The sequence below is a fragment of the Bos indicus x Bos taurus genome, chromosome 18 (assembly GCF_003369695.1).
Source record: "Bos indicus x Bos taurus breed Angus x Brahman F1 hybrid chromosome 18, Bos_hybrid_MaternalHap_v2.0, whole genome shotgun sequence".
Classification (NCBI taxonomy): Eukaryota; Metazoa; Chordata; class Mammalia; order Artiodactyla; family Bovidae; genus Bos; species Bos indicus x Bos taurus.
This window is the reverse complement of record NC_040093.1, coordinates 3123479-3136629: the sequence shown is the minus strand read 5'-3', so window position 1 is coordinate 3136629 and position 13151 is coordinate 3123479. Positions and strand designations below refer to the sequence as shown.

General features: G+C 47.1%; 1 protein-coding gene across 1 annotated transcript; it reads right to left on the bottom strand.

The window, feature by feature from the left end:
* Window positions 1-257: 257 nt before the first annotated feature.
* LOC113876028 (putative killer cell immunoglobulin-like receptor like protein KIR3DP1) lies at window positions 258-7916 on the bottom strand. The gene is made up of 9 exons (XM_027514824.1): window positions 7878-7916; window positions 7700-7735; window positions 6309-6575; window positions 5133-5432; window positions 3490-3789; window positions 2474-2524; window positions 1611-1733; window positions 834-886; window positions 258-722 (listed from the first exon to the last, which is right to left on the bottom strand). The coding sequence occupies exons 1-9, from the start codon at window positions 7909-7911 to the stop codon at window positions 600-602; spliced, it is 1287 nt and encodes a 428-aa protein (XP_027370625.1). The 5' UTR covers window positions 7912-7916; the 3' UTR covers window positions 258-599.
* Window positions 7917-13151: the final 5235 nt, after the last annotated feature.

Sequence of the window (13151 nt, the reverse complement as noted above, 5' to 3'; positions counted from 1 at the left end):
TTTTGCCAACTAGCATTATTATTTTTTCATGGAAAGCATTTTATTTTAAATATAATGGTGTGCACATGTCAATCCCAAACTTCCCTCTATCTGTCCCTCACTCCTCCCCTCTGGTAACTCTAAGTTTGTTTTCTAAGTCTACAAGTCTGTTTCAGTCTTGTAAATAAGTTTACCCTTGTAAAATGTTACTGAATAAAGGGGTTTACTTTTATTCATTTTGTTTTATTTTAAACAGAATAATTTGAAGAGTCAACTGGCAAATTTTTTGTGCTTTATTGGAATTTTATAAAAAGTAGGGTGATCATGATAAGCTACCTAGTATGAGCGATTGATTATAGCATCTCCCCAAAAGGTGAGATAGTTACAATAGAGTCCTAGAATAGCCAGGAGATCATTAAGAGGTGGTGGGACTTTTGAAGACGATACTGTAGTTCTTGGACTCCACTCCTCAACTCAGAGCTGCTGGGCTGCTTTGGAGGAGAAGGAGTGTCCATGAGGAACCCCTTTAACAAGAGATCTAGGTCCTTGATTTGTAAGACTCTGTGTGCTCAGAGGATGGGGCCAGGTCAGGGCTCAGCACGGTCTTGGTTTATGTTGAATTACTCATAGATAATGGGCTCGGTGGAGGGGTGCATGGGCCTCAGGGGAGTGGGAGTGAACCGTCTCTCGGAGAGGGTCCTGAGGTCCAAGTGAGCGTATATCACGTCTTCTGCTGCAGAGTCCTGAGAGGAGAGAGGTGAGAATGATGGACTGAGACGTGATCTTCAAAGGCTGGGGCATTGGGCATTGGAGGGGCTCAGACTATGGCAAGGGTTTGGGCTGGGAGGACTCACCTCACCATTCACTATTCTGGCTTCCATGGGCTCTCCTTCCATGATGGCAACATCTGAAAATGGAAGAGAGTCAAGGCTCTTCGGGGTGGAGGCAGTTATTCCAGACCTCCGTAACTTTGATAGTTACATCAAAGCCAGAAAAAGGCAGGGGTGTGCCCCAGGTTGCTGAGCCTGTCTACTCTACTAAATGAAAACAAAACAAAACAAAACATTCCATATACATGCCCAGTCATCATGGACTGTCTGAGGAACCTGTGCAAACCCACAGACCCATCCTATGTCTTCTGTTATGGACCATCCTCTTCTACATATCAGCAGATTCCCAAGATCATGTAGGGGAGAAAAATGGATGGTTGTAGTTGAAGGGAAGAACAGGGTTTGGAATGTCCCTGGCGGCCCAAGGATTAAGAGTCAACCTTCCAGTTCAGGGAATGTGGGTTCTATCCCTGGTGGGAGAACTGAGATCCCACATGCTTTGAAGAAAGTATCCTCGATGCTGCAAGTGCTGAGCCCATGACCTCTGGAGCCTTGAACTGCACCCCAGCACCACAATGAGGATCCCCCATGCTGCAGCCAAGACCTGATGCAGCCAAGAATAAATCAACACATAGTTTCATAAAAAGAACAGGGTTCCATGGGTCTCTGGAAGATGTTCCATCAGGGATTACAACAACGGAAGTCAGTTTTTAACCTACAGGAAGTGAACATGCCATTCTCTGCTATGAGCCCACCTGCCCCTGGGTCAGATGATGCTGAGCTCACCACCTTCAGACTTACGGTTTTGGGTAGAACACCAGTGACAGACAAGAGCAGCGAGGATGATGCTGGTAGAGGTGAAGGCTATGACAAGCCCAAGGACAATGTACCACGTGCTGGAGTGTGCTTGAGAAAGCTGTGCTTCTGCCAACAAGCAAACGGTAGAAGGTCTGGGTATTCATTGCACACGCTGTGCCCCAACACACTGGGTTTAATGTATCCTTGTGTCAAACTGTCAGCAGCTCTCAACCTGATCAGTTATGGTCTCCACTTCCCAGGAGGTACCAAAGCATCCAGGAGAGATGCTAGCAGTGGATGAAGTAAAGAGGCCATGCAAGACCAGCAGACGTCTGAACCAAGGTCCCCCAGGCACCGAAGCAGTTTTTCTCTGCTGCCCCATATGACATGGCATGGTGATTTTGCATGAATGGAGAACCTTTAATCCACAATACATTTCCCCCTCCATCCACATAGACCTGGAATGGAATCCTCAAGAAGATATGACACTTTTATTTCTGACCTGTGGAATGCTTAGTTCACAAAATACTAAGAGGAATAACACATATATAAGGTGCTCCCTAAAATTCTCTGCTTGCCCTGCCATCCATCCCCAAAGATCCTGGTGGAGGGAAGGTGAGTATCTCCCTTAAGCATGGGGTTATGTCACTCTGACCTGCTTTGTTCAATTTAGAAATTTTCAGTCACAGAGCATGAGCAGCTCAATGCCCTCTCTGGTTCTAGGCAGACCACGGTCTCAAATGCTGACATGACAGGGACATTGAGGAGCCCAAAGTCACAGAGCTGGGAGGAGGTAGAACCAACACTCACACAGGAACCCTCTGTCTTCTCAGAAATTTGCTGAGATAGGAGACCGTCTTGCTTACCTTCTGTGGTGTGTGGATCCAAGGTTGACGGGCAAGTACTCGTAGTGGATCCTAGGGGGAAAAAGACAGAAGGGGTGAACAAGTAAGCGTCCAAATACTGACTGAATGAGGACTATTCTTTCTGGAAGGTTGACTTCCTGCCTGTCCTTGACTCTGTCATCTCTCAGAGCCTTGATGGGGGAGGGCAGAGCTTCTGGTTCCTCCCCGTGAATGCATTGAGTAGAACCTCCATCCTGGAGAAGGGATGGTGGAAGGAGGCAGGAAGAATATGCCTGGTGAAAGACAGCTGTAAGCAAGAGACATTCTCTCTGCTACGGGAATGAGTATTTATGCTCCTTAATTGCTATATCACCTGTATGTCAGAGGTGCTTCTGGGAAAACATTAAGAGCAAGTGGCCAATGTAATCTCTGATCTTCCTGAATGAGCCCAGCTCTCCTCCCCCTGGGTCTACCCTGACCCTTTTCTTTATTGCCTGGATAGACAGGACTGTGATGTGGAGCATCCATACAGGAAGTGGAAGAGAGTTGAGATGCCATCTACCATCTCTCTTCCTCTCTGGTTCTCATTGCCTCCATTTCTCCAGAAGCCCTAAGGTTGCCCTGACACAAGCATGGAGCCCTTGATATAGAGTTCATGATACAGTAAGCTGTTATGCAAAAACCCAAATGGGCTTTTTGCCCAGTGCAATCTCATTGTGTATATTGTAAAGCATGGGACTCTTCATGGGTTCTCCAGGCAAGAATACTGGAATGAGTTGCCATTTCCTCCTCCAGGGGACCATGTTTTGTCAGACTCTTCACTATGATCCGTCAGGCTTGGGTGTCCCTGCATGACTGGCTCATAGCTTCACTGAGGTACGAAGGCCCCTTCACCACTACAAGGCTGTGATCCATGTGGAGGAGATAGTGAAGGACAGAGGAGTCTGTTGTGCTGCAGGCCTCAGGGTGGCAAAGGGTTGGACAACATAGCGTCTGAACAGGAACAACAAAGCATGGGCCAGGAAGAGGTTGCTCACCTGTGACAGACAGGAACAGTGGGTCGCTGGAGTTTGACCACGAGTAGGGAGAGCGAGTGAAAGAGCCGTAACACCTGTAGACCCCGCTGTGGGCTGGGGTCCCAGGACCCAGCGGGAACTCTGCCTGGAGTGCTCTGCGGGGGCTCTGCCCTCCAGCGAGATGGCGTCCAAGGTTCACCCCCTCCCTGAGCAAATGGAACTGGTCAAAGGCACTCTCGGAGCTGCAGACCAAGGTCACATTCTCTCCTGACCTCACCATGGGGCCCCTCTGGGCTGAGAGAGAGGGTTTTTTGGACAGACCTGGAAGGAGGAGAGCTTGATCTTAAAGCACAAAGTAACTCTACTCCTAAGTAGAGGACTAAAGCCTGAAGTGTGCAACAAGAGCAGCACTGCAATGAGAAGGCCGCCCACCGCCAGGAGAGAAAGCCCCACAGTAAGGGGTACCCAGCACAGAGAGGGTGGGTTGATTTGGGAGAATGGCATTGAAACATGTATAATATCATATATGAAACGAGTCACCAGTCCAGGTTCGAATCTCGATACTGGATGCTTGGGGCTGGTGCACTGGGACGACCCAGAGGGATGGTATGGGGAGGGAGGAGGGAGGAGGCTACAGGGTGCGGAACACATGTATACCTGTGGTGGATTCATGTTGATATATGGCAAAACCAATACAATATTGTAAAGTTAAAAAAATAATAAATAAAAAAAGAAAACTTAGAAATAACTTTAAAAATGGAGTGTCATTTAAAATCCTTTTAAAAAATACATAATTTTTAAAATGGATTGTCATTTAATATTCTTTTTTAAAGAAAGAACATATGTATATGAATAACTGAATCACTCTGTTGTACAACAGGAATTAACAACATCTGAAATCAACTAGACTTCAACAAACATAAATAAGATAAAATAAATTATAAAAATCAACCAGATGTGCCATTCTCTTGAAATAAGCAGACTACTACTAAATAGACTACTAACTACTGCTGGGGACCATCAGCAAACATGGCATTGACCCAGAAGAAGAGATTATGGAGTGAAAATTGCCAGAATCTCATTAATCTTTGACCACCTCTTTCTTGAGGGCGTGTTCAGCGCTGCCCTGCCCACCCCCAAGGGCTGGAAGGGATGGTTTAGCGCGGATGGTTGGAGGGACCACTCCCCCCGCCCCTTTGTGCAGAAGGAGGCGTTAAACCGCGACGCTGAGCAATGTCAGGGTGTCAACCTCCATCACGATCACCCAGGGGCTGGACAGCAAGGGCGTCTGGTACCACAATGTGCTGCTGACAGAGGAAGGGAGCTCTGACATGAAAGCAGGAAACCAACCCCTTAACCAACCATCGTTGGCTGCCTGAGCGGGGAATTTCCTGGGTCCCTGCTCTGGTTCATTTTTCTCTATTGGTCGTTCTTTCATGTTCTTGGTCCTTCAGTCTGTCACCAGCTGTGTCTTCTTAGCACATGGCAGGGACTCGGTTCTCTTTTCCCTTCCGTGTTCACACCTCCTCTCTCTCTGGTTTGTTCCCTCTCCTGAGTTTGTGAGTGTCTCTGCACGCCTGTCATTCTCTCCCAGTACTGATGCTGGACTGGACACCAGACCTTCTGTGACACAGAGAGCAGAAGGGACGTATGGCCACACTCACCTGTGATCATGATGTCCACGGGGTCGCTGGGGGCTGACCACTCATAGGGGGATCTTCTGAGAGAGCCGTAGCATCTGTAGGTGCCGGCACTCGCCAAAGTCATGGGGCCAATGGAGAAGTCAGCTGGGGCATACCCACCAGTGAGCATCTCTCCATGTCTCTGGAAATGCCCTGTGCTGTTTTCATGGTGCAGGATAAACTTGTCAAACATCACCAGTGAGTGACAGTGGAGGGTCACATTCTGTCCCTGCTGCACGAGGGGCCCTGGGTGGGCTGAGATGGAGGGTTTTGTGAACACACCTAGGAACAAAAGGTTGTGAGCTTCAGTGAGTCACCCACCTTGGCCCTTCCGCTGACATCTGAAGGTGTAAAACTCCTCCCCATTTACCAGCGGAGCCAATTACCCTTCCTGTGTGTTTTGTTGCATTCTCTTTAGCCTTGTTCTTGGACTTTGGCTCATGTTTCTTTTTGTTCAAGACCTCTGCCTCCTCTGTGCTCATTCTAAGCTCTTTAGCTGTTGGATCTGCTCTCGGGTTCATGCATGCTTACTCAGTCACTTCAGTTGAGTCCGACTCTGTGCAACTCCATGGACTGTAGCCAGCCAGGCTCCTCTGCCCATGGGATTCTCCAGTTGAGAATACTGGAGTGGGTTACCATGCTCTCAGCTTCATCCCATCCCTAATATGCGTGGTGGCAGCTGGGGTGGGTCTGAGGATGCATACCCTGGCTCCCTTCACACTCATCTAGAATGTGGGCGCTGACTGCAGGACATTGGGGTGGAGGTGGAGAAAAGGGAACATTTTCCCATCTGTGTCCCCACCTCATGCCTCTGAGACATTCCTGGGACTTCTTCCTGGGGCTCCAGCTCCTTCAAATGGGATTATAGCTCCCTAACGGGTGGCAGGTGCTGGATCAGGGTCGTGCCCCATCCTCCCTGCTGGTAGGCAGTGGCAGCATCCTGTCTAACTCATGCCTAGGGAGGCTCCTCCTTCCTGCCTTGGGGCACCCCATCCCTCTATTCGACACCCTGAGTTTAAACTCTCAGAGTGGGTTCTCTTTCCCTGGTTTGGTCCTGGCTGGGGGTCCTGAGGAAGTCTTGCTCTGCATGGGCAAGTGGACCTAGGGTAGGATTGCCTGCAGGCACGGCTGTACTGGGCTGGGCTGGACCCCTCCTACCTGAGACCACAATCTGCAGGGGGTCACTGGGTGCAGACCAGTAGGCTTCAGAACATGTGTAGGACCCGGCATGTTCTCCGGTCACCGGGCCAAGGGTGAAGTTATTGAAATGATCTCCTTGGAGCTCAGGCAAACGCCTTTTCCCATCTCTTTTGAACAGTCTGAATCTCTTAAGTGGGGAATGGGAGTGACACTGAAGAGTCACAGTCTGTCCTAAGGGAACCACGGGGCTTGGCCAGGCAGACAAAGACAGCTTCTCATATTCACCTAGAAGAGAAGGAGACACGGCTTTGAGTAGAAAATGGGAACAGTCAGCTCTCCCCACAGCCCTTGTGGGTGGGCTTCCCCTTTAATTCTTTGAACTCTCCTCCCCTAAAGTGCATCACCCTGATGCTCAAGGACACCTGGGGCTTGGGGACAGACAGAGATACAGTCAATCCAGGATGGACATCATGGAAATTCTCAGGACATGAATCACTCCTTGGGTTGACAAAATGTTGAGAACCTTTCTCTCAAAACACAAAAAACCTGGGCTGTACAGTGGTTAGGACTTGGCACTTTCTCTGCCAAGGGCCCAGGTTGAAACCCTGATCAGGGAAAGATCTCACAAGCTGCATGATGAAGGCAAAATAAAATACCACAGAAAAATTGATGCATGGACAAGAAGCGAAAGGACTTCCCTGTTGCATTTGTTGTAGCTCAAAATGGTAAAGAATCTTCCTGCAAGGCAGGAGACCAGGGTTCAGTCCCTGAGATGGCAAGATCCCCTGGATAAGGAAATGGCAACCACCTCCATATTCTTGCCTGGAGAATCCTATGGACAGAGGAGCCTGGTGAGCTACAGTCCATGGGGTCAAAAGGAGTAGGACATGACTGACTAACACTAACACAACAAAGCAGTGAAAAAGCCACTAAACTAAAAAGAAGGAAGTAAACCTTGAACCTCGCTCCTTTGTTAACTAACCTACATCAAATGTGTGACAAGGTCCAAGTGGCCGTGCCTGATGACCAGACCCTTCCCTGGGGTCAGGTCTAGTGGGCGGTTCTGTAGATCCTGTTGTTAAGGGCCAGTTGGAGATGCCAGGAGCCAGCTTGTGGGGGAGGGTCTGTGGGCTGCAGCCTCTTGCTCCCCTCTCATGATAGAAATGGCACTCAGTGGGCCTAGCTCCCAGCTCCCAGACTTCACACTGTGCCTTCAGGTCCAGAGTCCAGAGCTGGACTAACCTCTGGGGAGAGCGAAGATGACTATCAAGGCCAATAGGAGGACCTGGGATCCACAGGACACACGGCTCTCGCTGTACTGACAGGGGTCTCACCCCGGCCCCCAGTGTCATCTGCATCAGCCCCAACTACTTTGCTCAACAGAGAAATAAGGGATGGGGAGGACTCACCCACAGCTGCCCAGTTCCTCAGACTCACATAGAATCCTAGAAGGAAAAGCATGTCAGAAATGGCTTGTCCTGATGGACCCCACGCTCCTTGCACCCTCATCCAGGGAACCTGGTCAGTGGTGTGAAGACCCCCTGGTTTCCACCATAACCCTCTCCGACTGTGTCTTTCTGGACTCACCGAGACTCAGGAGGCTGAGGAGTGTGGGGCACATGGCTCTGCTTCTGTGAGACAGGAGGCAGAACTGAGCAAAGCTGACAGAGGCACAGGATGCGGAAGCAGGCGGTGTTGTTGTTACAGTCAGCCTGGCTCATGTCACATGGGAAGATGGCCAGCCTTTTCTCACTCCAGGGATGGAAGTCTGACCTGAGCCGCATCACGGAGCATGCCTCATGACCCGATCGTCACTTTTTGTTTCCCTAAACACTATAAACCTAAGAGGATTCAGACAGATCTTACTGCCTTTAGGAAGTAGTAACGGTGATTCAGTGTATACCATGCAGGATGCTTTTCCCAAGCTCATGATAAATCTCATTAACCTTAACTCTTCAAAGAAGAGAAATCACATGTTCCCACCTCGTATGTCAGGCTCAGTTCAGGTTGCCAATTAAAGACTCATTAATACTTTTATTCTGCATTCTTTTTTTCCCCTATTTTTCCCTTTATTTTCTTTTATTTTTTAACTTTACAATATTGTATTGGTTTTGCCATATATCAACATGAATCTGGCACAGGTACACGTGTTCCCTATCCTGAACCCTCCTTCTCCCCAAACCATCCCGCTGGGTTATGGGAGGACCAGACATGCATATTATGGCTCTTTGAATATATGAAAAAATTCTATATTGTAATATATGTGATTAAGAAACTAACTGTGTTAGTTTCAGATGTACAACAAAGTGAATCAGTGATACATATACATGCATCTATTGCTTTTCAAATTCTTTTCCCACTTAAGTAGTTACAGAATATTATGTAGAATTCTCTGTTTTATACAGTAGGTCCCTGTGGTCATGCGTTTTTAATATAGCCTTGTGTATACGTCAGTCCCAAACTTCCAATCTAACCTCCCCCTGACACTATTCCCCTGGTAACCGTAAGTTCATTCTCTGTGAGTCTGTGTTGTAAATAAGTTCATTTTTTTAGATGTCACAAATAAATGATATCATGTGATATTTGTCTTTCTCTGACTCTTCTTCATCTGAAATTATTTCGTGACTGTGAGTGGAAACTTCGCACACACAACACTCTCTCTCTCTCTCTCTTCCTCCCTTTCCAATCCAAGGACCACACATGTACACAAAGATAATGTGTGTAAAGATGACTGTGGTGTTTTTTTGGGAGGGGGATTTGTTCTGCCTGAAAAGGTGGACAACCTTACTTCCTAGATACTCAAATGTACACAAATATGTCAAGTAGAGACTTCCAAGCTCCAAAATGCTTGAGTGAGGAGCGTGTCCAGAACAATCAACTCCAAACTGGGGCAAAATGGCCCAGCTGTTTCAGGACTCCAAGGGCAGACATACACCCAGTTCAGCTGTTGTTCATAGACAGGAAAGAACCTCAGTAAGGGCAGCGATTCCACACCATTTTACTGGGGTTGGGGGTCATTAAGATTAGTGATGCTTTGTAAGTAATAAATCTGGTCTCCCCTTGATCATTATGTATGTAATGGAGTAACAGTACAGTTGCTTTTCTTAAAATTTCCTCTTATTTACTTAATATCATGTTTCAGAATTGGTCTGTATTTGTCATTTCAGTTTGTGCATTTTTACTGCCATTAATGTTTCATTGCAGATATAGAAACCACAAATTTTTAAAAATTAAAAAAAATTATTGTAGTATAGTTCATTTCTGCTGTATAGCACATTGATTCAGCTCGACATATATATTCTTTCCTTTATGATTTATGCCAGGATACTGAATAAAATTCCCTGTGCCATACTGTAGGACCTCATTCTTTATCCATTCTATGTATAAATAGATTTCATCTGCTAATCCCAAGCTCCCGGTCCTTCCCTCCTTGGCAACCACAAGCCTGTTCTGTATGTCTGTGCCTGTTCTCTATGTCTGTGAGTCTGTTCCTGTTTCATTGATATGTTCCTTTTAGATTCCACACATGGGTGATATCACAGAAAATTGTCTTTCTCTTTCTGTCTACTTCACTTAATATGTTAATCTCGAGGTTCATCCATGCTGCTGAAAATGGCATGATTTCATTTTTTTAATGTCTGAGTGGTATTCCATTCTCTGTCTGTATAAGCATATACATCTTCTTTATCCAATCATCTGTCAGTGGACAATTAGGCTGTTCCCATGTCTTGGCTATTGTAAGTTTTGCTGCTATAGGCATAGGGGTGCATGAGTCATTTCAAGGTATAGTTTTTTTCCAGATATATGCTTGGTACTGGAATTGTTGGATCATATGGAAACTCTGTTTTTACTTTTTTTGAGGAACTTCCATACTGTTTTCTGCAGTGGCTGCACCAGTTTCCACTCCCCCCAACAATGTAAGAGGGTTTCCCTCTTCTCCACACCCTCTCCACCATCTATTATTCGGCAACTGTCTAATGATGGCCATTCTGATCGGTATGAGGTGGTACTTCCTTGCAGTGTCGATTTGCCTTTCTCTATTAATGAGCAATGCTGAGCATCTCTTCATATGCCTGTTGGCCATCTGCGTATCTTCTTTTAAACCACAGATATCAATTGTGAGACTGACGTCTATGGATTTTCTCTAAAATGAACGACACCTCTGCCAATGTCTCATCAATGTGCTCTGAGTCCAACCTCACATTGTTTGTCAAGGGACAGAGTGATGAGGTCTTCAGGAAAGGAATAGTGACTTTATTGGAAAGCCAGCAGGCCAAGGAGATCATGAACTTGTGCCCCATAGAATCATCTTACCTGACTTAGATGGGCTTTTTGGGGAGTGAGAGGGATGGTCAAACAGTGTTTACTGAATGTAAAATAACCCTAGCCCATGGGGAAGAAAATTCCAAGAAAAGAGAACAATACACATTAAACACCCATGTGTGAACTCACACTTTCACACTTACACACACACACAGACACACACACACTAAAACAGGAGGAGGTGTTGCTGGTTGTTGCAGTGTTTTAATTAACTAGTTAATGGCTGTGCTGGGTCTTCGTCGCTGTGCACAGGCTTTCTCTAGTTGTGGGAAGTTGGACAGCTCTTTGCTGTGCGCAGGGTCTCTTATAGCTGTGGCTTCTCTTATTGTGGAGCACCCGATCTAGGCACATGGGCTTGAGGCCCACTGGCTTAACAGCCCCAAGGCATATGAAATCTTCTCAGTCCTGGGATCGGGCCCATGTCCCCCACATGGGCAGGCAGATTCCCAACCAGTGGACCAGCAGGGAAGCCCTGTTGCAAGCTTTTCCCCCCCTTAGTTTATTTATGTTTAATTAAAGGGCAATTACAATACTGTGATGGTTTCTGCCATACATCGACATGGATCAGCCATAGCTATACTTACATACCCTCCATTGTGGAAATCTTTTCATCCTGGAATCCTTTGTTCTCCAAGCTGTCCATGCAGATCTGGTCATTAAGCCTCTGACAATGCAAAAGGTTCTGTCTGTTCTGTCACTTTTTATCTTTATATGAATGGGAAAGTGTTATACCTTTTAAGTTCAGAGCCTTGAGAATAGTTTAGGCCCTCAGTCATGTCTGACTCTTTGTGATCCCATGGGCTGCAACCCACCAGACTCCTCTGTCCATGGGGGTTCTCCAGGCAAGAATGCTGGGGTGGGTTGCTATTTCCATCTCCAGGAGATCGTCCCAACTGAGGGATCGACTCAGGTCTCCTGTGTTGCAGGCAGAGTCTTTATCATCTGAGTCACCAGGAAAGCCCACCAGTAACATAATGTGATTCAATATTTCCTCCCACAATTAACATTGCCACTGTTTTCCATTTACTTTTATCATGGACATGGTGGGATTTTGGTATCATGCTTTCACTCTCAGTGTAGCATAACACTGATGTGGCATATACCATATGTTTAAAAATAGAAGAATCAATACAATGCTAGATTTCTAATGTTTTAAAAAATATGCAACAAACAAAAAAGATTTACTGTATAGCATGGAGAACTATAGTCAATATCTTGTAATAACCTAAAATGGAAAATAATTTGAAAAATAATGTATGTGTGCTTGTATAACTGAAAATCACCTTGCTGTGCACCTGAAACATTGTAAGCCAACTACACTTCAATAAAATATGTATATGATGAGATTAAAAAATGGAACCAGTAAAATAAATAAATTTTAAAACAAGATGAAAGAAAATGAAGTCACTCAGCCATGTCTGACTCTTTGCAACTCTATGGACTGTAGGCTGGCAGGCTCCAATGTTCATGGGATTTTGCAGATAAGAATACTGGAATGCATTGCCATTTCCTTCTCCAAATAATGCAGGCCAACTGCAGCATACTCCCTGATGGTCTGTGTACTCACTCTCACATTCCAACTCTGCCTAGGGTGTATTCACATGGGCACCCTGAGCTTTCCAAAAGAGTCTCAGCCCATATGGTGGGTTTGTGGGTGGTCCCTGGAAGGAAATCAGAGGCTGAGTCCCAGGACTTCCCCACCCCTCACTCCCCAGCTCAGCTCCTGAGCCCTTCCAGGTTTCACCAGCATCACTCTAGAATCCCAGTGCCCTGACCTTGCCCCCTACCACCTTCCTGGGACTCAAGTGAGATATGGGTCCCAGGAGACCCAGGAGGAATCACCTGCAGGGTTAGGGGTCCTCTGGCCCAGACTCAGCCCTGGAAGTGAAAGATTTGCCACTGAAAGCTTGGGCTAATTCTCTCCCCATCAGGATCCCTGGCCCCTCACGGTGTCTGAACCCTGAGGTTCCCGTGAACTGGGGGCAGGGTGGGCATCATGTGCCCTCCTGCAGTGCCCTCCCTGCTCTGCACAACTGGCCGAGGAGGAGAAGCTCAGAGAAGATGGAAGGCATGTCTACAGCTCTGAGTGCCCAGCTGCCCCCGTCCCTGCCCTGTACAGATGAGGAGACCACGGGGCCCTAGAGGACAAACAGGATGTGGTCCCTGGGGGGCTGCCGCCGCCCCTCAGGGTTCCCACGGCCATGGACTCACAACAGGGTGCAGCCCCTCCGTGGACCTGGCTCTGATGTCTCCAGGCAGGGCTCAGGAGGCATCTCAGCCCAGACATGAGGTCTCAGCTCTTTCTCTTTCTGCCTGGTCTAACCCCCTGCTCCAGAGGGTGGGACCCATGTTCTCTCTCTTAGTCAGCCCTGGACAGTTTGGCTCCAAATAAGACTCAGAACTTTATTTTCCCAGTCCCCTGCAGAAATGGAATTTACTTCTCATCTTTGATCAGTTCGTAAATTATTGCAGAGCACCTACTGTGTACCAGGCATTGGTGCCACACAGCAGAAATACACCCAGGACCCAGGTAAACCC